Source organism: Cavia porcellus, unplaced genomic scaffold (genome assembly GCF_034190915.1).
Source record: "Cavia porcellus strain 051 isolate PalLab524CR breed Dunkin Hartley unplaced genomic scaffold, mCavPor4.1 scaffold_28, whole genome shotgun sequence".
In the NCBI taxonomy this organism is placed as follows: domain Eukaryota; kingdom Metazoa; phylum Chordata; class Mammalia; order Rodentia; family Caviidae; genus Cavia; species Cavia porcellus.
The window spans coordinates 27,677,808-27,702,588 of NW_026947511.1; the positions used below are offsets into that span (position 1 = coordinate 27,677,808).

Sequence of the window (24,781 nt, forward strand, 5' to 3'; positions counted from 1 at the left end):
ATAAGACTCATCTCATAATGGGAGCCAAATTTCCTCTTCATGTGATGTGATGATTCTCTCAGAACCCTGTAGAAGCAGGCCTGAGATAGTTGAATGATTACCTATGCTGCCAACTATGCAAAGTCACCAGCCATGCAAACCCCCTAGCTCTTGCCTTTGTTTCCTTTTTCTATAAAATCCTGAAGCTACATTCAGTCCTTTGTAGATAATCTTAAACCTCTTCATCTCTTTTCCAGCATGGGTTTGCTGATTAAAGCTCCTTACCTGCCCTTTACCACTGCTTCTCTTTACTGTTCTGGGATGAGTAGCCAAGCCTGGTTTGTTGAGCCTCCTAGAGCTACAGCTTTTGCCCTAAAACTCTAGTGTCAAGCAGACAAAAAGGAATAAGCATCACACTTGGCTTCAGTTGCACGTTAAATGTATAGTTTATCTTATATCATTAAGTTTCCAAATCTGGTAAGACATTCTGGTTTAATGTCATTTCCTGTCACATTTGGTTACTTACTAAAATTTTTTTTTTTTTTTTTTTTTGATGGTACCAGGGATTGAACTCACAACCTCATGCTTGCTAGGCAGGCACTTGTGCCACTGCACTACATCCCTGGCCCAGTCACTAAACTTTGTAAGGATTCCTTTGGAAATTCTCTCCATCCCACATACAGTTTTCTACCGTAACTTGGACACCATCACCCCCATTTTCAGCCTTAACTAATGCTGAAATTATATCTTTTCCTTTCCTTTCCAATGTAAAATTGATGATTTTGTTTGCTCTACTCTATTCTGGACACTTACAAAATTAATGAATCAAAAATTTAATGATTCTTTGTAAAACACAGAATGAGGCCTTTTTCTCTGTACTTAAAAACTTTCAATATGCTTTTTTCACAGACTCTGCTACACTTGACTAAGAGTTACTTATCACTTGTTTGCTTTTATAGCTAGCAAAATCTCTTTACAGGGTTGAAGACACAGCTCAGCAGTACAAGTGCCTCACTGGCAAGCGCAAGGTCTTGAGTTCAATTTCCTTTACCAGTCAATCAATCAATAAATCAGTCAATCTCTTTACAGTTGTGTAACTGCTTTTTTGTATCTGTTCTGTCGAAGTGAGCATAGTGAAACTGCTTTTTTGAACTCTGATTAGCCTATCAGTTTAGTAAGTATTTGCAATATTTAACGTGTCCTGTTATAAGATTGGAAATTCCAATTGCAAAGGATGCTACATGTATCCATGACGTTTAAAAAGCGGAGGAAGTAGAGGGAAATGGGAGATATTAGGATGTTTTATGTAAGTGTATCAACTTCCCAGGATACATTTAATCATTAAGTACTGCAAACACAATAAAAAATTTAAGTGTTTTGTAAATCAAAGGCACTTTTAGTTACAATCCCATTTGATACATGTTACTTCATAACATCTACCTTGAGGCTGCAAAGTCTAAATGTACATATAAAGGGGGATGTGGCATATCTAACAGCTTGTTTTGAACTTAACGTTATGACTTGGACACGGTATCCCATTACCACTACGGCGAATCAAAACTAAACGTTCTTTTTGTCGTGTGATTGTGACACGTGCTCGGATGATGTTCACAAACTGCTCACATTAAGTGCTGCACACACTCGTGTCATACAAAAGCCTTACCTAATACAAATTCCTCTGCAAGCCTTCTAAGCCGCAGGTCAAATAGTATTTTCCAACATGACCCTATGAGGAAACGAAGGCAAATCGCTGCGATAAAGGTTTGGGAAACGCTTCCTGGCGGCCAGCCCAACACCGCTGGCGACTTAGCAGCCCACAGCTCCGGCGACCCCATACATGTGCTTACTGAACAGTCCACTTTACATTACGTGACGCAGCTGTGCTGCTCCTCAAAGCTCCCCAGAGATGCCTGATGATATTTCCTTCATGGGGAGAGCTGCTTCCAATTTTCAGAAAAACAGTAGAGAAGAATTCGTCTCCGATGCTCTTCCCTAAAGAGCCTTTTCTTCCCTGGGACGGCAACCCTCCGGCACTGTCTTTTTCTCACTGATCCGGCGTTTCCTTGGACAGCTCCCTTCCCGGCTTGGGTCTTTCGGGACTGCAGGCGCCGGCGGTGCGCGTCACTGTCCACCGCCGTGTCCCGAGGCTGCGCCAGGCATCCTTACAGCCTGTGGCCTCGATGTCCTTACCCCGGTGCGCCTTGTTGTGGGCTCGGCTCCCGGCCGGGCGCCAGGCTGGCCACCGGGGGGCCATCTGCTCTGCCCTTCGCGCTCACTGTGGGTCCTTTCCTAGGGCTCTGCGCGTCCCTGCCCTTGCAGCCTCCTCTTCCTCTGCGTCCGGTGGCTCCAAAGCTCCAAACACATCGTTGTTCGTTCCCCTAACTGTGAAGCCTCAGGGTCCCAGAGCCGATGGCGACGTCGGGGCCGAGCTAACCCGACCTCTGGACAAGAGTGAGTGAGGAGGGGCGGCGGGGGGTGGTGTCAGCTGGGCACAGGGAAGCCCTCTCCTCTTCCTCCTGGTCCCCCGAGGACTCCTCGAACTCCGTGGTGGTGCCTGGCTCTGTCTTCCTTCGTGGTTGGTTTGCAAGTCTCCTCAGCTCTTGGTACTGTGTCTAATTTTTCCTTAACGTCTCGCCCTAGAATGACCTTTACGCTTTCACTGCCTTACTGCTCTCTTAAGTGGTTTAAACCCTCGTGTTGGGAAGATCCAAACCCTCGTCCTTTGCTGTTATGCCGTCTGCCACTTTGTCTGGCATTATTCGACCTCCCCCGGCTCCTACAACTGTTCCCTTCGAAAAAAGGCAAGGGGATGAGGCAGTTAAAAGTCAGAGGAGGGCTTCTTTCATGATTCGCTATTTACTAGGCTCGCGTACAAACCTAACGCCGCGACGTCTTACTGTGATTGCCGGGAGACAAGTCTGGTATCCCTCAAGAAACTCAGTGTCTCATGAAGCAGATGAACATGTGTATAACCCACTGTAATACAAAGTAGAATTTGACAAAGGTATCTTTGTTGAAGGCGGTGGGTACACTAATCACCACAGACTCCAGAGCAAGTGCTGAGTTTTGTTCCCAGAACTAACTCTGATTTGAGTTGACAGAGAATAGTAGTATTTTATTTTATTTTATTTGTTTTATTTATTTTCGTCTTTTTCCTTTTTATCGGTACCGGGGATCGAACTCACGACTGCCTGCTTGCAAGGCAGGTGCATATGCCGCTGAGCTAAATCCCCAGCCCCTATTTTCATCTTTTTGAGACAGGGTTCACTATGCAGTTCAGGCTGGCCTTGAGCTCATTGTGTGGTCCAGGCTGGTCTTGAACACACAGTGATCCTCCTGCCTAAGTCTCTTGAATGCTGGGATTACAGGTGTGCAGCATGCCTGGCACAGTGGTATTGTAACATGTACAATCTTAGTGCAATCTTAGCTTGATTAATTTACATTTTCATCGATAAAATTATGGGTTCATTGTGGCACCTCAACTCAGCAGGCTTCTAATTCAGTCCTGTAGCAGAGAAATTTCTCTGCTGTTACTCATGAGACACATCCATCTAACTTTTGTTTGTGTGCTTCTGGTTTTGTGAGGCAACCCGTTTCACTGTTCTCACTGAATTATGGTAAGTTCTTGTATAAAGTCTGCCAAAATCTCCTTCCCTTACCTTCACTGATCTAAGTTATACCATCTAAAACAAAGTAAGAGTAACTTATTCTCCCTAAAATCATCATCTTCAGAGCAAATGTCATTTCATTATCCATGAGTGATTTGCGTAAAAACAAGATGCTTGCTTATTGGTTTTGTTTCGGGGTGTGTTTCAGTTGCTCACTGATGTATAGAATGGCTGTAAAGGACACAAAACAGCAGAATGTCTAAAAGTGGTCCTATAATAGCTAGAGACTAGCTCTGATTGTATCACACCTTGCCCATTCCTCTGCAGTGTATCAGTGATAACGTATTGCTTGACTTTATTGTTTTCTAGACACTTTGTCTAATATGAATGCCAAAGAGGGATTTACTAACCTTTCAAGTTTTTGCAGTGTATATTATGTTAGATGACATCTTTAGCGTTATGACTTCAGGTTTCATTTGCTTTTTGGACATTTTTCTAAAGTAGGAAATGTTAAATTTTTATATCTTTCTCGTAGGTGAAGTAAAGAAGATTTTAGATAAGTTTTATAAGAGGAAAGAAATTCAGAAACTGGGTACTGATTATGGACTGGACGGTAAGACCAGTAACATCTTTCTAGAGTTGTTGAGTTACTTTTTAAGGGTACAGCTTTGTCAGTATTGTGTGGGACCTTGTGTGGCCTGGAAATAAATACACAGTTATGACCCGGACATGAGTCTCTGCCCTCTGCTTCTAAGCAGGGGGCTGACGAGACTTCCCAGGGAGGCACATTGTGCAGAGAGGAGTGGCTTGTTGAACTTTTCTTTGTGTTGTGCTGGGAGTTCAATTTTAGCCCCAATCTTAATCCACCTGTCATGGATTATTACAATGATAACAATAAAAAGGCACATTGAGTTTGTTGTGGTTCATATGTGTGCTTTTAAATTGAGAACTGAAAACTAGGCTTTATGTATTTTGCTTTTGTGTTTTCCACAGCTCGTCTGTTCCACCAAGCTTTCATCAGTTTTAGAAATTACATTATGCAGTCTCATTCCTTGGATGTGGACATTCACATTATTTTGAATGACATTTGCTTCGATGCAGGCAAGTATTTATACAATTTTGAAAATCCTGTTGGACTTACTTTCCTTTTCTTCTTGTTTCTCCAGCAGGGCTTATTTGTTTTGGAATTGGTCCTGGTAAGATTCTCTCTAATAATTTACCACTTTCATAGGAAGCCTAGATCACTTTGCTTTTATATTTGGTTCTTCTTGAAGCGAGTCACACATATGCTTTAGGTGGGAGCCTTACTAAACATTGGTAGTATATGCCTATAATTTCATCCTTGGGAAGCTGAGGCAGGAGAATTGCAAGTTTGAGGCCAGCTTGGGTTATATATCCAGGCACTGTCTTAAAACCCAAAACAAAACAAACCATCAAATAGACTAGGCCTTGTTCAGTCATCATCTGCTTTCTGTTGTATGTTAAAATAGACCAGATGAAATGAGCTCTCATGTCACAGAATTGGTGCATGGCAGATTGTGTTTCTGTCATAGGTTTCTTTCTCCTTTATATCAGAATAAAGTTTTTGCTGTATGAGAAAAAAAAGAAAGAACATCATCATTTTATTCCCTTGGGCAGTTTGGCTTTGGTATAGTTTTTCAATAAGTTTGACTCTTAGACCTTTACATTGTGCCAGACACTGAGGGAGCACATGGGGATGCCCCTTGCTCTCCTTTTGGAGCCACTAAGATATGGAAGATTCTAGCTGAGAAACCTGTTCACTTTTATGTTTTTCTCTGTGATCCTGGCACACAGGTCGGGGTTTAGTGTAGTGGTAGAGAGAATACTTAGTATACACATGGTCCTAATTAGATCCTCAGCACCAAAATGTTAACAGTTTACAGTTTCATCACTTTTCATGTAATTGGAGACCTTTATTCCAAGATATGTGTCCAGATTCACATAGTTCACTTTTACTGTTGCTAATCTTTGCCTGTTTACACTAGTGGAGCAGAGTGCAGTGGTTGGCAGCCAATTTTCTGTTTCCCTGAGTTGAGTCTAGATAACATGTAGATTGCACATGTTAATGCAGTGTTTTATTTTCCAGCGCATGTGGATGACTTATTTCCATTTTTCTTGAGACATGCGAAACAAATATTTCCTGTGTTGGAATGTAAGGAGGATCTCCGTAAAATCAGTGACTTAAGAATACCACCTAACTGGTTAGTTCCTTCATTTGTGGATTTGAGGTTTTCAGCTTCTAGTTTTGGGAGACTGTTGATTATATATTTTATGTATACCAGATGGCAGATTATGAGTTGTCTTAGTTACTTTCTTGTTGCTGAAACATAATATGTGTCATTTAAAGTGCATTCTAGCCTATAGATTGTAGAGGTTTTGGTCTATAGTCAGTTGGCTTCAATGCAGGGCAGCATGGCAGGCAAGAAGCAAGAGACATAAAGGGAGTGGGAAGGATACATACTCTAGGCCACACCTGCAGTGACCTACCTCCTCCTAACATCACACCCAGCTATCAGCCCATCAGTGAATCAGTCCAGTTCACACCCTCATAATCCAGTCACCTCCCGAGCCCCGTGTGTGATCACAGGAGGCTTTGTGGGAACATCTAGATATAAACCATAAGATAAGGAGTTTGGTTTGTGTTATTTTTCCTGAGAAAACAGGCAGTTAATTTTTTCAGGCAGGTGACTGGTATCTCTTTCTGATTCTGATTAAATTTGGGTTTAGATTTTATTAGGGCAAATCTTAAAAAAAAAAAAAAAAGGAAAAAAGAACTTTAGGGGCCAGGGATTTAGCTCAGTGGCATAAGTGCCTGCCTTGTAAGCACAAGGTTGTGAGTTTGATCCCTGGTACAAAAAAAAAAAACTAAAAGGAAAGAAAAAATAGATTTTATTAGGGCAGATCTAAAGGAGCCCTGCTTCAGGGTTTTGTCCTTAGGTCTGAGCTGTAGCCCTCATATGGCTTCTCAGCTGAATACCCTAGTGTTAACAAATTCTTTCCGTGGTGGGTGGAAAAGCAGCATTTTCTAGAACTGCAAGACCTCTTTGAGACTGCTCAAATCCTTGGTAGCTATTCTCTTGTAGGCCTGGCTGATTCTCACTTTGCACATATTCAACCTGTGCTTGGCCAGGGACCTACAGGGAACCCAACAGACTTCAGGGCTCCTGCCCTGCACCCTTTCTGCTCTTCCACACTCTGCCCTTCACATTCTAGCTGCTTCATCACTGCTGGGCTTGATGTCTGCTGCTCTGTTAATGGGACTGTTGTGCTTTGCTTGGGTTCTATCTCCTGTGCCCAAGAGGGGAGTAGATCTCAGCTCCAGTGTTCTCTTCTTTCCGGCGTTCCAGTGCTGCACTGCCTGTTGCCTATGGCCCAAAAAAGAATTGTGTGTATCTTGCTTATGTGGGGAGGGCATGTCCACTCCTTACCAGCTGGTTCATCTTGGCCAAAAGCAGAAAACTTACTTATATTAAAATTCAGAGTCCCGGAATATTTGTTTTTAAGGCCATATATTTAGAGCTGTGAGAATGATATGACAGGTCTGTGGGAATTACAGGAGTTTAAACTTGCTTTTAGTAACTCCTGAAGAAAAGATTGTACACTGGGGGGAAGACCAAGAAACTAATTTGCATTTGGGTTTTTCTGCCTTCTAGTTAATATCATTCTTGGAAATCAGTAATTATTTTAATGTGGTTGTGAAATTAAATATTTAGTTTTTCAAAAACTATTGTGTGAATGTTAAGAGGGTATTTAATTTAGAACCCCTACTGATATCTTTGCCAGAATGAATTTTGACTTTAAAAGAGCTAAACTATTTACCACTTATGTTTTAGGTACCCAGAGGCCAGAGCTATACAGCGGAAGATAATATTTCATTCAGGCCCCACAAACAGTGGAAAGACTTATCATGCAATCCAGAAATACCTGTCAGCGAAGTCTGGAGTGTACTGTGGTCCTCTAAAATTACTGGCACACGAGATCTTTGAAAAGAGTAATGCTGCTGTTAGTATATTACTAAGTGTTTGCTCTTCTTTTTTTACCTTGTTCCTTTTCTTTTTGGAGGGTGCAGGTGGACCCAGGGAAAAGACACATAGCAATTTTTTTTTTTGTCTTTTTCTTTTTTATCAGTACCGGGGATTGAACTCGCAACTGCCTGCTTGCAAGGCAGGCGCTTATGCCGCTGAGCTAAATCCCCAGCCCCCAACACATAGCAATTTACTGTTAACAAAAAATTACTTTATTTCTATGCACCTAAGAAATTATGACTTGTAAGAGGTACCATTGCATATGTGTAATTATTTTATTTTTAAAATTTTATTTTAAAGAGAATAAAACTAAACATAATGAAACAGAATAAAGCCAATCAAAACAAAACAATGAGAATGATACAGAACTTTAAAACAAGATAATAGAAAATCAACAATGGCTACCATAATGCCTCATGTTATCTTCAAAATAGCTGCCCTACCATAAGTTATGATAAAATCAAACAAAGCATAATAAAAACCAGTCAGGACAATGAAAGTGACACAGGACTTCAAAACAAGATAATAGAATAATATATATGTACAGTTAAGAAAGGAAAATATGCTGTCACCTGTGCTCTGGGAGGCCATCAATGATTAATGTGCATCCTGATTTCCAAAGTACTAATATGTGAAAAAATGTACACATTAGAATGAATGAAATAAAGTGTTATAGAATATCTCATATAAGCATACAGATACTTCATATAGGTCGAGAATAGCATACATTGTTAAATTCACTACCCAACTTCATCAGGCCCTAGCTTGTTTCATTTATTGTGTGTGTGTGTGTGTGTGTATGTGTGTTGGTGGATGTCACTGTAAATTGAATGTAAGGAATGCTGAGCTACAGCCTTAGCTCATTTTTAGAATTGTATTTTGAGACAGGGTGTAAGTCGCCTAGGTTGGCCTCCAACTTGGAATTCTCATACTTCTCCTCACCTCAGTGCTGGATTTATAGGCATGCATCACCATGCCTTGCTTAGGACTTTGTTCTTCAAATACATAGGGTATTCACCCAAAACCTGAAACAGGATATTTACTTGAGGCAAGGTCTTGCAGTGTCGCTCAGTCTGGCCTCAGATTTGCAGCTCTCCTTCCTCGTCTGTTGAATAGCTGGGATTACAGGCATGTACCACTACAGCCAGTTCCTAAAGCAGGGTATTTATTGTTGCTAGAATACCATTACTTAATACACAGTCCTGTGCAACACATACATTAAAACCACAATACATAGTCCATTTCCAAATTTTGTCAGTTGTCTAATAACAAAACACTTCTACATTCCTTAAGGATCCTGTGCAAGATCTTACACTGTATCTGTCATTTCTGTAGTTTCTACTGATCTGGAGTAACTCTTTAGTCTTTGTCTTTTATAACCTTTACGTTTTGAAAGCCTGCAATCATTTGTGTTTTACACCGTTGCTCAGTTTAGATACCACTGATGTTTCTTCAGGGTTAGATGTAGGCCTGTGGAATGACTGTGATTCTGCTCTGCCTGGACTTGCAGATTGAACACCAGAAGTGTCTTACTCTACGAAGCCTCTCAGTCTCCAGCAAACTAAGATGGTTGATCACCTTAATACATCCCAGCAGTGATGTTGGTCATTCTCAGGGAATGAATTTATTAAGCGGTCCTGACACTCTTAAATTTCACTGTTCTTGAGTGTAGAAACAATTCATGCTCATTGTAATAACGCGTAGTATAGAAACGTACAAAACTTCCAAGTAAGATGACCAGTTTTTTGAGCTTCTGTTACTTGAGAATTTAGCTGATTTGATGTTATTTCTGTTTAGCTATGTTACATAAAAGAATAGCTCTTTATTTTTTTCTTTTTGTAAAAAGGAAAAAATTGGGGATATTTTATTTTGGCTATTACATATATTTGCTGATAATAGAATATAGTATTAAAATCCAAAACTTATTTCTGCTATTGTTTTCTGTCTCTTACTATTTACTTAGAAATAAGGTTTTGTTGTATAGTTAAGGCTAGCCTGGGACTCGCTGTGTAGCCCAGGCTGATCTTGAACTCAGTTTTTGTTTTCAATATAGAAGTACATTGAGGTTTCTTGTCATTCTAGGGTGTGCCGTGTGACCTGGTGACAGGTGAAGAGCGTGTGACAGTTGAGCCAAATGGGAAACAGGCTGCCCACGTTTCTTGTACTGTTGAGATGTGCAGCGTTACGACTCCTTGTATGTATATGCTGTTTAAAAACTATGATTGAGTAGTTTTTATTGTAAAGTACACTTGACATATTTCATGTTTTTTACTGTGAAAAGCATTAAGAATCTAGAACAAGAATGGTACAATGAATACCTACTACTTGCCACCAGTAAATGTTTCATTGTCATGCTTGCTTCTTTTTCTTCTTTTATTTTTTGGGTTTTTGAGACGGTCTTGCTATGTACTTCAGGCTGGCCTTGAGCTTGCAATGTAGCCCAGGGTGGCCTCAGACTCATGGTGGTTCTCCGCCTCAGCCTCCCAAGTGCTGGAATTGCAGGTGTGCAAAACCACACCTGGCTTTTTCTTTTTTGTGATATCAGAGATCGATCTAGGGAGCACTGACATACATCCCATTCCCTTTTCATTTTATTTTGAGACAGAGTCCTGTGTAAATTGCTCAGACTGGCCTTCAGTTTTTGCTTCTTGTACACCTGGCTCCTTCGTTGCTGGGATTATAGCCTGTGCCACTGTGCCAGGCTCATGCTTGTTTATTAGTGTTTATTCCCTTTTTCTTGTAAGAGATACGAAATGTGAAGAAGTAAAGTGCCAGGTTTTTTAGTGCCGTTTCCCAACATTTCCTCTGCATGCTTTTGATCTAACTACTGTTGAGTATTTGGTGTATATCTTTCTGAATCTTTTCTTTTTTTCTTGTCTTTTTGAGACAGGGTTTCACTATACAGTTCAGGCTGGCCTTGAACTCACTTTGTAGCCCAGGCTGGCCTTGAACTCACAGCGATCTTTCTGCCTCAGCCTCCCATGTGCTGGGATTACAGGTGTGCACCACTGTGCCCATGACTTTTTATATGTGTTGCCTATTACAGATTGTTATGGTTTAAAACATTTATTTGATGGTCATACTATATTCCTGTTCTGTAGCTTTTTGATTACACAGTTTTAGATCTTGTTGAGATAACTATGTATATATACATTTAAAGTTGATGCTCATTCCCAACAAAGGTTATTTAGGTTGTTTAAACTTTTTCCTCTATTATAGACAGTGTTGCAGTGAACTTCTTTTTAAATAATTTGGATAACATTTTAAATGAAAATTGACTTTTTTCTTATGAAGGCCTTGTATACATATAAAATTTTCAGTGTGTGTGCTGCTAGGGACTGAAGTCAGGGCCTCAAGCACACTGTACCACTGAGTGATTCTTCCACCACTGTGTCTTCAGTTAAAAAAAAAAAGTATATGTGTGTGTGTGTGTGTGTGTGCATAAGCAAAGAGAAGAAAACAAATATACTGTGCCTAACTTGTCACTCTCACCTGTCCAAAATCAAGTGTTAATTAATCCCATGGTATATATTTTCTAGGCTTTTTTATACCTTTTGGATATGTATATTAAAATATGGATTGTACATTATTAGTTGATAGATTATACCTTTTTATCTTAGTCAACTTTCTGAATAAGTGGATTTTTTTTTTTTAAATCATTGTTGGGGAGAGGAAGGACTTAGTGGTAGGGCTGGTGGCTAGCATATATGAGGTCCTGGATTTAATCCTCAACAATGTGGAAAAAAACTTTAAAATGTACACATTTACAAATCAAAGTGTTATCCTCTGTTCTTGTTTTTCTAGTCTCATGTGTACATCTAGATGTGATAAGTAATTTTTTCTACTATACATATTTTTTAAAATTTTTTAAATTTTTATTTATTTATTTATTTATTTTTGGAACTGGGGATTGAACTCACGACCTTGTGCTTGCCAGACAGGCGCTTACACTGCTGAGCTAAACCGCCAGCTTTTACACATATTTTTACCAGTGCATATTATTTAAGTTATTTTTAATGTAATATGTTTTCATTACAAAATTTCTGTATAATGTTCTCAATTCCTTGGTATTTGGGGAAGAAAATTAAACATATAATTTACAGAGAATAAAAGAATAATTTGGAATCAGTTTGGCATTAGAAGATAAAGTGAGACACTAATTCTTGCCCAGTGATAGGGCCAAAGCCTTAAAAAATGAGCATCGCTAGGAGCCAGCCACCTCACTATTCCTGCGTGCTGTCTGGCTGGAAGCTTCCTTAGTAAACAAAGGTTTGAGAGGCTTAGCTACTCACCTTCTTTGTGCTGTTAATGTGGATTTTTTGTTTTTGTTTTCTTGGTACCAGGTATTGAACTCACAACTTTGCGCTTGCCAGGCGTGCCGCTGAGCTAAATCCCAGGCCCCTAATGTGGTTGTTTTTACTAGACAGATTCTCCAGTTTGTGTCTGGGGTTGCAGAAAATAGGATAAACCACTCAGTTGGCAGGCGGTGCGGTGGACTGGGCAAGAATGTAGTCTCACGAGCTCAACTGCCTGGGCTTGAGTGAGATCCCTGCGCATACTGTCTGACCTTAGGCAAATGACAACTTCACCTGTCAACCAGTTTACCCTTCTGTTGAGTGGATGGAATGATAATACTTAATCTCATAGGTTTTTGTAAGGATTAAATGAAGTACAGTTTTAAAATACGTAAAATAAGCCTAGTAGAAAAGAAGCACCCAGTAAGCAATGGTGGTAGTGGTGAAAGCTTGAGTTTTGATGTTGAAATTTGTTTATAATACTATTTAGATAGTATTTCTCATGGTGACTTTTTTTTTTTTTTATTTTAAGATGAAGTGGCTGTAATTGATGAAATTCAGATGATTAGAGATCCAGCCAGAGGATGGGCCTGGACCAGAGCACTTCTAGGTTAGTGGACCTAATGCTATTAAACCTGGACTTTATGACTCCTGCACTGAGATTTTTTTTTTTTTTTTTTTTTTTTTTTTTTTTTGGTGCCAGGGATCAAACTCATGACCTTGCGCTTGCCAGGCAGGCGCTTAAGTCACTGAGCTAAATCCCTAGCCCCTGAGATGTATGTATGTTTTATGTTGCCAATTAACCCACTAGATCCTCTTTCTGACAGAAGTCAATCAAGTCAATGAAATACAAAATATTATTATTACTATTATTTTGCAGTACTGGAGATTGAACCCAGGGCCTTGTGTGTGCTAGGCAAGCATTGTACCATTGCACCACATCCTTGACCTTTGTTTTCTTTTATTGGTTTGTTTTGAGACAGGCCCTGATTAAATTGCCCTGGGTGGCTTCGAACTTGTGATCCTCCTGTCTAAGCTTCTGAAGTAACTAGTATACAAGTGTGCCACCATGCCCAATACATATTTTTTAAATAGTGTTGTAATAATGGAAAATTCATTTTTCCTGTTTAAAATTAAAGTTATGTAATTAAAGTTAAAATATTCAAGTCTTTGAGCTGAGGAAGTAGCTCCATTGTAGAATTCTAGATTCTACCCCAGCATAAGAATTCAAATCTTTATATATAGTCACTGTTAATGCTCCAGTATGTTTCAATGAGAATTTTTAGTTTTTTCTTATTATACATGTGGTATTTTGAGAACGTACAATTTTGTATCTTGCTATTTTTCAATTCTGATTTCAGGCATGATTTCATAGATATTAATGCACTTACATATTCTCCGTTGAAAAGCAGTATCGGGGGGCTGGAAAGTTAGCTCAGCGGCATAAGCGCCTGCCTTGCAAGGAGGCAGTCGTGAGTTCGATCCCCGGTACCGGTAAAACGGAAAAAGACCAAAAAAAATTAAAAAAAAAAAAAGAAAAAGTATCATAATTTGTTCCATAAACTTAACTTTTCTTCCTCAATAGTAGTAGAATAAAGGGCGGGGCATGGTGGTACATGCCTGAAGTCCCAGCATTTAGGAAGCTGAGACAGGAGGATTGCAGTGAGTTTGAGGCCAGTCTGTGCAGCATATCGAGCTCAAGGACAGACTGAACTGCTTGGTGAGACTCTGTCTCAAAACAACAAAAAAGTACTGCAGTAAAATCTTTGTAGCCATAGCTTTTTATTTTTATTTATTTGTTTATTTTTTTTGCAGTATGAGACTTGAATGCAGGGCCTTTGCACTGAGCTGTATCCCCAGCCTTTTTTATTTAGAGACAGGGCCTCACTAAGTTGCTGTGTTGTCAGGCTGGGCTTGAAGCTTCAATCCTCCTACCTCAACCTCCCAGAGTGAGCTATATTCCCAGCTGAAAGAAGCAGTATTTGTAACAACATTTGGTAGAGTTGTAAAGAATAAGTAAGCAAACATAAGGTATTTTTACTATATGAGGTACATACTTAATTATGAATTTTTAAATAAAAAACCCAAACTATGCCTTTACAGGACTCTGTGCTGAAGAAATCCATTTGTGTGGAGAATCTGCTGCTATTGACCTGGTCACTGAGCTTATGTACACAACTGGAGAGGAAGTAGAGGTACTAGATTATATGCTTCATTCTGAAGGGACAGAGCAGATACCCCACTGTGCAGTAGGGCCCAAGATAGTAGCAAAACCAGAAATTAACTAAATTTCTTGTAGTGGACCAACTTGTGTGTATTTTTGGCTGAGTCTCTTGAAGTAGAATTCTGAGAGTAGCCATTACACCTGAATCTTTAGGAGTGTGGGAGAGTCTTCATCTTCACAAAATCTTTTGTGGTTTTAGCATATTGGTTTAGAATTAAGTAAGTAAGGACTATTGAATTGGAGACCCAGAATAATTGTTGATTTTCAAAGCTTTATGTGCCTTATATGCAGCATTTGGTACTCCTTTAATTGTTAGAGTTTGCCTAGAGTAAGAAGCAACTGGTTTCCTTTAAATCCTGCTATTTTCTTTATTAGGGTTCTTTAATAAGATAAATAAATACTTTAAAATTGCCCATGTTGGGCTGGAGAGTTAGCTCAGCAGAATAAACGCCTGCCTTGCAAGCACATAGTTGTGAGTTTGAACCCCGGTACCAACAAAAAAAAAAAATTAAAATTAAAAATTGCCCGTGTTGGGGCTGGGGATTTAGCTCAGCGGCATAAGCACCTGCCTTGCAAGCAGGCAGTCGTGAGTTCGATCCTTGGTACCGATAAAAACGAAAAAGACAAAGACAAAAAAAAAAAAATTGCCTGTGTTTTATGCTTGGCCTTCAGGGAGAGATAGTGAAAATAGTGGAAGGGATTCTCAGTTTTAGTCTGGACTTTGCTGGTTTTTAACATGTATTGTGAGACAAATCATAGACACATAGAACTGGAAGAAGCCTATGACCTAATATTTTGTTGGATTCTGTTTTACTTTTCTGTAAAACAGGAATGACAGTTAATAATTTTTCTGAAGTATTACATTGCCATGAAAATCAATTTATGTAAAAGTGCTTTGACAATGTGTAAAACATTGTATAATACTAGTTTAGAAATGCCAATAACAACTGATGGTGACACTTAAAAAATAAGTTCGTTTTGTTTCCCTTGAAAAATGGCAATACTTTTTAGTTTTTGGCTATTGTTGATTGCTTTGCAAACTTTTCAGTTTATCAGTCACAAGCAGTTGACCTGGAGATATTTTACCATTTTACACTTTTTTTTTTAAAAAAAGTCTCACTATGTAGTACAGGTTTGACCTTGAACTCTCTTATGCAGCCCAGGCTGGTCTTGAATTCCAGTGATCTTCCTGCCCCAGCCTCCTGAATGCTGGGATTACAGTCATGCACCACCATGCCTGGCTTTCATTTCACATCTTTGTTGCAGGTTCGAAAGTATAAGAGGCTTACCCCCATTTCTGTGTTGAATCATGCACTAGAATCTTTAGATAACCTTCGGCCTGGGGACTGCATCGTCTGTTTTAGCAAGAATGATATTTATTCTGTGAGTCGACAGATTGAAATTCGAGGATTGGAATCAGCTGTTATATATGGCAGTCTCCCACCTGGTAATGACTGACTTTCATTGTAACTGGATATGAAATCTTTTGTTATAGGCCATATAGTATATTTTAGATCATAGAGTATTTCTCAGGTTACCTGGAACTGAGTGGGAATAGTATTTTCCTTATTTATTCCCCTTGTTATTTGCTGTAACTAGACTGTATTTTAAATAGAGCGTTTTGATTTTCTTAAGAAAGGTCAACCAAAACATAGACCTAGTAATATCCTTCAAATTGTCATCTTGAGAGCTATAATAACTGTCCTGGGAAATGGTAAGGGTAGTGTGGTGGGGGATGGACGTGTTGCTGTGTAAGGAATTATTTAAAGGAGTGACATAAAAGGTATGTGACTCTTTGAGGATGTAAGGAAATAAAATTTGAAACTATGAAAGTTTTATGTGTAAAAGTAAAGATCTGTATGTGGAGAATTTCTCAGCTATATTTAGCATGAGGTGGTAAAAGGAGGAGAGCACTCGTTTAACATAAACTCTTGTATTTTAGGGACCAAACTTGCTCAGGCAAAAAGGTTTAATGATCCCAGTGATCCGTGCAAAATCCTAGTTGCTACAGATGCAATTGGCATGGGACTTAACTTGTAAGTAATTTGTTTTAATAAGTGTGGTTAATCAGTGGATTAGTTGGCAAGTTTTTGTTACTCAGTTTTCTAATTGGCATTAATTATCAAACATTTTGATTTAGGAGAATACGTATTGTAATTTAGATTTGAGTTTTATTTTATACCTGTTGAGGAATAAAAAGAAAATATCATATAACACTAGGGATTTTGAGTGCTGCCTTCTATTACTGCTATCGCTATGTTTTCAGTTTCTTAGTCATCGGGTCTCCAAGTGCCATCTGTGTATAGGGCTGGCCATTATCTCTAGTGCAACCAAGTTAAGGTGAAATATTCTAGCCTCAGTCATGGAGACATCTGTACATTTATGAAAGAACTGTGTTAACTCTGATAGCAGCTTTTTAGTCACTGTATTACCCAGACTGACCTCAAATTCTTAAACTCATGTAGTCCTCCTGCCTCAGCTTCCCAAATAGCTGGAACTACAGGCGTGCTCCACTGAGCTCAGGGCAGCTGAATTTAAAACACCATGACAACGCTTTCTGTGAGTCACTGATAAAAAGAGCCATTTTCTATAGCTTTGTTAAGGTATAATTTATGTGTCATACATTTCAGTAATGCTGAATATTTAATGATTTTTAGTAAATTTACACAATTGTTAAACCATACTACTGAAAGGAAGAACAAGAATTATCCAAATTTTTTTCTTATTTTTTAAATGGTTGCAAGACAGCAAATGAGTATTTTTTATAATGACCCAAGTGACAGAAGAATGTTTATATAGTCTGTGGGTTTGCTTTTTATTTCTGTTTCAGGAGCATAAAGAGAATTATTTTTTATTCGCTTTTAAAACCTACTGTGAATGAAAAGGGAGAGAAAGAAATAGAACCAATTACCACCTCTCAGGCCCTGCAGATAGCTGGCCGAGCAGGCAGATTCAGCTCTCAGTTTAAAGAAGGAGAAGTTACAACAATGAATCGAGAAGACCTTGATTTATTAAAGGAAATTTTGAATAGGCCTGTGGATCCTATAAAGGTAAAGTGTAAGATACTAATTACTACTTCTGCATAGAAGATAGAGATTCCCATAACCACTGTTATGGTTTGTGTTTAAATGTCCCCCCAGAGTCTCATTTGCTCATGGGAGGGGAGGGCTGGCCTTTGGAATGCAGCTGAGTCTAGCGTTTGTGATTGGCTTGTTGTCTAGTGCTGGGACTGGCAGTGTGAGCGCTGCGCCTGCCCGGGGCAGGTAGCTGGCATATAATATGAGGGAGGGCAGGAGGCTGCTCTCCATTTTTGCCCTTTTGGTTCTTGTGGCTTGGGGCTGCCATGAATGGTTGTCCCTTAGCCTTGCCACCCTGCCTTGGAGCCAGCTGATTATGGACTGAAACCTCCAAAAACTGTCAGCTAACTAAACCTTTCCTTCCTTCATTTTGAGCATCAAGTATTTTGTCTCAGCAATGAGAGAAAAGTAAGTAAGACAACCACTATCCAGACACTTGTTTTAGACACCCAGAAACAGCATATGCGAAAGAAAATTCTGTGCTGTGAAAACCATGTCAAGAGAGCCCTCTGATATTGACACCTTCAGTGGTGTATGTGAAAGATCCAGATTGAACAAATTTAGTTATTAAAACAGATTTTCCTTTTTATTTTTCCCCTGAGACAGGGTTTTGCTGTGTAGTTCAGGTGGCCTGGCTTCACTATATAGATCTCGTGGGCCTTAAACTTGTGGCAATTCTCTTACCTCAGCCTCCTGAGTGCTAAGATTATAGGTGTGCATCACCATGACCAGCTCTGATTTTCCTTTAATTCTTGCTAGAAATTTAATAACAAGGGACACAGTTAAAATGACATAGTTACTTCAAGTGGGGACGCAGCTTTGAGATGCAATCAGAAAATGCAGTTAATATTTAAATTTATAACAGATTATTACAATAAAAGACACAGTTGCCATTTTTCCCACTTAAAATACTCCCTCTCACTTTAGACACAATTAACTCATTCTTGCCACTTTCTGAAACCATTCTGAAAGTCTTCTTTTGTGTATATCTTTTTTGTTTGTTTGTTAATGAGACAGAGTTGCTATATAGCTCAGGCTGGCCTTGCACCATTGTGTAGCCCTGGCTGGCCTTGAACTTGGCACTGATCCTCTTGCCTCAGCTTCCTGAGTGCTAGGACTACAGGCATATGCCATACACTGGGCTTGTGTTGTGGCTGCCTTGATGTCCTGCATGGATTCAGAACATTTACCTGTCCTAGTCATTTTGACCTTGGAGAAGAGCCAGAGGTCACATGGTGCCAGGTCAGGTAAATAAGGTAGATAAGAGGGATTAATGACAGTATCTCTTTTTTACTATGATAAATTTTTAAAGTTAAGGTAGATGAGAACACACTAATGTTTTTATTTGACAGAAATTACTGGGAAAAAGAGAGATTGTTATAAATTCATCAATAAGATATGACCAAAAATTATAGCAGTGAATATTTAAACTTTATAAGTTTATTACGGTAAATAGCACATTGCCATTAACCTCCCTCAAAACACTCAAGTATTTCCCCTCCCTTCAGACACACTTACCTCATTATTCTTAGTGATATGTCTTTCACCATAGTAGGATTTTAAAAATTTAAACCTTCATTTATTTGTTGTTAACCCTTTGTACTTCCTATGGGAATTTCCTGACACTACAATATACAGTTAGAGAGAGAAGTCATCTCCAGGTTAGAGGTTTTCTCATGCATGCATACGTGATGTATATCAGTTTTTAAAGCAGCTGATTTTTCTTCATTAATTTTCATTCAATGGAGAGAAGTGAGAGTTGGAAAATTGCTTTATCTTGGAAGACGTTTTCTGGTACTCCAGCAGGGGTCATAACAGGTTTTAGAAATTTGATTAAAGTAAAACAAAAGACAACCTGTGCAATGAGCATAATCTGTCATTTTCACTAAATCATCTCATCAGTTCTAATATAAGGCACAATGATGATACTTTTTTTCTGCAGTCATATTATTGGCAATAACTCATGTGGTGAGAGCTTTATTTTAAAATGTCTTAAGAAACTATATCTTTAAACATAAGAACACAAACAGCTCATACTTACTTTTTCTTCTGATTTTACTAGTCAGCCGGTCTTCATCCCACTGCTGAGCAGATTGAAATGTTTGCCTACCATCTCCCGGATACAACACTTTCTAACCTCATTGTAAGTGGAAACTCACTTTTGTGTCTCTTCTAAGAATGTTGATGTGGCAGACACTGCTCACCACATGGGCATGAAAGCCTTTGTGAAGTTGCTGAATATGAAGTTACTAAAATTTTCTTCCAAAGTCTTTGGAAGGGTTTCAGGTTGGGAAAGGCTCTGGGAACAGTCTCAGCCTCAGAAGGCAGGGAATGAATTAGGCCCTTCTGGAAGACTGTTGTGGGTTAGAGAGATTGTCTTTTATGGATTTGAGTACTTTATACATAACTTTGTCTATCCTTTTCCCCCTAGGATATCTTTGTAGACTTTTCACAAGTTGATGGGAACTATTTTGTCTGCAATATGGCTGATTTTAAATTTTCTGCAGAGTTGATCCAGCATATTCCACTAAGTCTCCGTGTGAGGTATGTGTTCTGCACAGCCCCAATCAGCAAGAAGCAGCCTTTTGTCTGCTCATCACTGTTACAGGTAAGCCTTTGTCTTAGTGCCATTTTAATTTGTTTCAGATTAATGTTTTCTTCCCCAGTAGTACTTTGTTATTCAAAATATAGCACTTGGGAGAAGGCTCTATATTCTGAAACTGCATAAAAGCTTAAATATTTTTTTCTTACAGATAATTTTGGAGGAGATAAGAACTCTTAGCATATATTTGAGTTCAGGTGGTAGCCATTGTGAAGAAACTAAAAGGAGCTAAGAATAATTAAATAAATATTTCAAGGGAGGGCATTTTGCCTAATGATAGGCTTTTTTTGTTGGTACTAGAGACTGAGCCAGGGCCTTGTGCATGCTGTGCAAGTGCTTTACTACTGAGCTACATCCTTAGCCCTTCTTAAAATTTTATTTTGAAAGCTGGACATGGTGGTGCACTCGTCACTGTGAGTTCGAGGTCAGCCTGGGCTACACAGTGAGTTCAAGGTTAGCCTGAACCATATAATGAAACCCTGCCTCAAAAAAGAGGGAAAAAAACCCAAAACCCAAAAATAAATCAGTTTATTTTGAAACAGTCATTAGGTTGCTCAGGCTGGCCTTAAACTTAGCAGTCACTCTGCTTTAGCCCCCTGAGTGCTCAGAATTCCAAAGCTGTGCTGCTGTGCCTGCTGATGGTACACTGCTGCCTTGTTTGTGTTGGGCGGTACTGTTTGGAAGGCAGGGGGCCTAGGCTGTGTCATGGCAACAGCATTCGGTTTTCTTAACTGTAAGGACTGGTCCAGGGTTTACTGTATTGTGCGTATGATGCCACCCGCTTTCTTTGAACTCATTTGTGTGGGGGTATCTCTGATTTTCAAGGTGACCCAATGCAGAGTGCGGTTAGGGCGACTGGAAACTGAGCTGAGTTGAGCTGTTCTTCCGCTCACCCTTGTGCCCTGGCCACTGTACTTTCCCTACGCCACCATAAAGGCCTCTGCTCTCTGAAGATCATTATTCACCTTTCCTCCGAAGGGTATAGCACTCTGCATATTCACTCTCTTCTAGTCAAAATCTGTTTCTGAATTTATTTTTTAAAAATTAAAAACAATATGTAATGCATAAATGCTTTCTGTTTGTAAAATTAAAACATTACTGATAGATTAAATTTGGCTACCAACCCACAATTTTTCATTTTGTTTTGTTTTGTTTCATTGAGGACAGGGTCTTTCTATCTAGTCCAGACTGGCTTTGAGCTCGCTATGCAGCCTAGGGTGGTCTCAAATAGTTAATGTATATACCCTTTTAGACCTTTTCTATTATATTTGGCTCATAAATGTACATGTAGAAATTAGTTTTTGCTGTAGGGTTTTTTCCTCCATAAATGTTATCATAAAGAATTATTCTGGAGTGTGCCTTTTTTATTTTCTCTGAGCAGTGTGGCTAAGAGGTCATTCATGTCCAGTTATTTACCTAGAAAGAGTTTTAGGAGAACTCATGCTTGGCAGTCCTGCTTAGCAAGTTAACATGGTCACATTTTCACCCCTTATGGCTACTTTTTGGCATTTATTAAATGTAGCAGAAGGCACAGACTGAATTTAATAGAATTGTACCGTTCTTTCTTAAGATATCTCGCAGAATGCTGCCCTAGTATGTGTGAGGCTCAGAGTTCAGGGCTTAGCAACCCCACACCCCTTAATAGACAAATAGCGTTCTTTAGCTACAGTTGGTTTAAAGTGGCCCTGCCTCTCGGAATTATTGGCCTTTGTTTAGGGTAAGCATTCAGAGATAATTTTCTTTAATTAGGAAATAAAGCATTTGAAAGTCTGCTTGCTTGAGGGACTGTATGCAGACATACTCTTGTCTTCATTGGTGATGTGTAAGGGTGCCACATGTCTTCTGGGGTGCAGTGTTGTTTTCGCTGCGTGTTTCTCAGGTGTGTGTTGCGATTCAGGGTTGGGGCGTGGCGGTCTCGTGTTACTGATGAGGAACCTGAAGCACAGAATGGTGGCCTGACGAGGCCACAGAGCCACTATGTGGCAGAGCTGAGATCAGCTTACAATCAACTTTGTACCAAGCCACTTCAGAGTTGTTTACATTAAGGGAGGACATTGAGAAGCAAAGCAAGCTCGTCTTTGAGGTTATAGAACTATGGCATGATAGGCACAGGTGGGAGTCTTCAGGGTCTGCCTGCCCATATGTCACATTGATAAATAGTCAAAAATGACAATGAAAAGATTTCAGGCTCTGGAAAGTCAGTCTTTATACAGCTTCTGAGACACATATTATTTGCCCTGATTTTGGAATAAAAAAAGAAGTCAATCCAAAATATCTTTTTTTTTGTCTTTTTCGTTTTTATCGGTACCAGGGATCAAACTCACGACCGCACACTTGCAAGGAAGCCGCTTATGCCGCTGAGCTAAATCCCTAGCCCCCCAAAATATCCTTTTAAAGAATTAAATGTTTTTAAAAAATATAGCAAAGAAACCAGCCTGTCCTTTTTTTTTTTTTTTTTGTCTTTTTGAAACAGAGTTTTACTGTACAGTTCAGGCTGATCTTGAACTCACTTAGTATTCCAGCCTGGCCTCTAATTTGAAGCGATCCTCCTGCCTCAGCCTCCCAAGTGCTGGGATTACAGGTGTGCACCACCATGCTCAGTCCAGCCTGTCTATTGAAACAAAACCACAGTTAATATTTTATTGTGTTTTCTTTTTTCTTCCTAAGCACAGATTTAAAGTAATTCTGATTATTTTTCCAAACTGCTTTCTGCTTTTTCTTTCAGTTTGCCAGGCAGTATAGCAGGAATGAGCCCCTGACCTTTGCTTGGTTACGCCGATACATCAAATGGCCTTTATTGCCACCTAAGAATATCAAGGATCTCATGGATCTTGAAGCCATCCATGATGTCTTAGATCTTTACCTGTGGCTAAGGTACCAACTTTTCTCTTTTATGTGCTCCATTTTTCTGATAGGGCAAACCAAGGTTTTATAAGTGAGTTAAACTACAACTACAATACTACACTAAACTAAACTACAAACTACAATAAGCGTTAAACTACAACTGTATTTGCAAAATATATTATGTTTATTTTCCATAAAAGCACTTGGCCCTGGTTTGTACCCATTGCAAAAATGATTTAGGGAGTTCTTATAATTTTCATTAAGACAGCCAAGTGAGACAGTCCATGAGATCCTTTACTCAGAGGGGACATGAGCTGAAAGCTTTGGTGGTATCTGGGACCTTTTTAGAAATATGGATCTCAGCCCCATCCCAGATTTCCTAGATTTTGCATTTTAGCAGGGTTTCCAGGCAATCACTTGTTTAGCATTTGACAATCCTTGGTTACGTCTGCCTGGGAAAGTGTATCAGTATCCCTTGAGATAGACTGCTGACCCCACCTCCAGTAACATACTCCCCAGGTGTGTTGGGGCAAAATAAAGATTATGCAAGAGCACTGGACAGAGTTTGCAGAAAGAAGACACTTGGACTTACCCAGGAGATGTAGGCATGTCACTGAAATTAGTCCAGAGCTGTTGATGTAATGTGTTGTGTCCTTTTTCCAGCTACCGATTTATGGATATGTTTCCAGATGCCACCCTTATTCGAGACCTTCAAAAAGAGCTGGATGGCATTATCCAAGATGGGGTACATAATATCACAAAACTGATTAAAATTTCGGAGTCACGTAGGCTTTTGAATCTGGAGAATTCGTCTTCAGAGACCCAGCCCCTTTTGTCAGGAACCTCAAAGGGCCTGGCTAGAAGGACACGTATCACCCAGGCTGCAGGGAGCAGAACTGCCCAGCCAGCCAGCCCAGATGGCGGGAAGATAACCCTTGCTTCCAGGTTGGTGCAGCAAGGACTCCTCACTCCAGACATGCTGAGGCAGCTAGAGAAAGAGTGGTTGACGCAACAAGCGGAACAGGGAAAAGAAAGAACAGAGTGTGGGACTCAGTTGAAAGGCTCCAGAAGAAAGAAGAAAGAGCCCAACTCTGATTAGTCATTTCTGTTTTTTAAATTTCACAAATAAAAGCTTACTTTACAGCGTTTTTGTGCATATATATTTACTGTCTTCTGTAGTATTGTGGCTATGTAGTATTGAGTTTTTGAACAGGAAAAAATGAACTGTTAAGGTTGACTAAATTGCTTTTTTTCCCCCCAACATTTAAAAAATACTGGGACAACCCACTTTCAGGTCCCTTCCTGTCTCTAAGGAACTATCTCAGTAGAATTTCTCTCTTAAATCAACAACAACAACAACAACAACCCCTCCCCCCCAATGCTGGAATGTCTTAGAGGTCCTGACCTAGATCCCCAATCTCCTAAATATGTGTACAGCGAAGGTTTAAATAAAATGAGACAAGTGGTATGATTTTATTGCTCCAGGAGGGTCAAAACCCTTCCGCTGAGTTCGAGACTCTGAGGGCTAAGACAAAGATTTCTCTGGAGCACCATATTTATTAGGCCCAAAACAAAAGGCAGGGAAACTGAGAAAAGTGCAGGCAATGAGCAGGACCTTGGGCGATTTCATGATGACATGGTAGGAGTGAGACTGTAGGAATAATTCCTGCAGCTGCAGTCTTATCTACTTAATTGATGTTTGAGCCAAGTGTCCGCAGCTGTGGCCTCATCGTGCCCTTTGAGGTATCTGGCCTCAGGCCACTACAGGCCTCAGCCAGGACCAGTGATTCATAGATTCCTAGAGGTTCACTTACTAAGAGTCAGCTACTGTCACCAGGCAGGGGGCCTAGGCCTAGGACAGACTCACAGATAAACATCAAAAGCCAGTTAATTTTAAGTCCTGCCCAGAGCTGCTTCAAAGTGGTCTCCAACATGTAGTGACTGACTGCGCCGTGAGGAATCCTGCAGGAGATACATCAATCGTGAGTGTTAATTCTCCCATTTTCTCCAGTTAGGGTCAGAGTTGGTCAGTGGAAAATAAGAGGGGTGGAGTTGAGGGTGGTACAAGGAAAGTACTGCTTGAACATGTAGCTAAACAACATCTAA

General features: G+C 39.7%; 1 protein-coding gene across 1 annotated transcript; it reads left to right on the plus strand.

The window, feature by feature from the left end:
* The first annotated feature begins 2,088 nt into the window (after positions 1–2,088).
* On the plus strand, positions 2,089–23,823 carry Supv3l1 (Suv3 like RNA helicase). The gene is made up of 15 exons (XM_003473682.5): positions 2,089–2,430; positions 4,123–4,200; positions 4,581–4,688; positions 5,695–5,809; positions 7,442–7,610; positions 9,716–9,827; positions 12,461–12,538; positions 14,032–14,123; positions 15,419–15,599; positions 16,095–16,188; positions 16,983–17,202; positions 19,292–19,372; positions 19,661–19,837; positions 22,557–22,705; positions 23,339–23,823. Exons 1-15 carry the CDS (start codon positions 2,160–2,162, stop codon positions 23,772–23,774), a joined length of 2,361 nt encoding a protein of 786 aa, XP_003473730.1. The 5' UTR covers positions 2,089–2,159; the 3' UTR covers positions 23,775–23,823.
* The last annotated feature ends 958 nt before the right edge of the window (positions 23,824–24,781 follow it).

Bases quoted from the DNA above. Each gene is read 5' to 3' on its own strand.
- Supv3l1 (XM_003473682.5), top strand. From the start codon at position 2,160: ATGTCCTTACCCCGGTGCGCCTTGTTGTGGGCTCGGCTCCCGGCCGGG. The intron at 16,189-16,982 runs GTAAGTAATTTG...TTTCTGTTTCAG, and splicing joins ATTGGCATGGGACTTAACTT to GAGCATAAAGAGAATTATTT. The intron at 22,706-23,338 runs GTACCAACTTTT...TCCTTTTTCCAG, and splicing joins GATCTTTACCTGTGGCTAAG to CTACCGATTTATGGATATGT.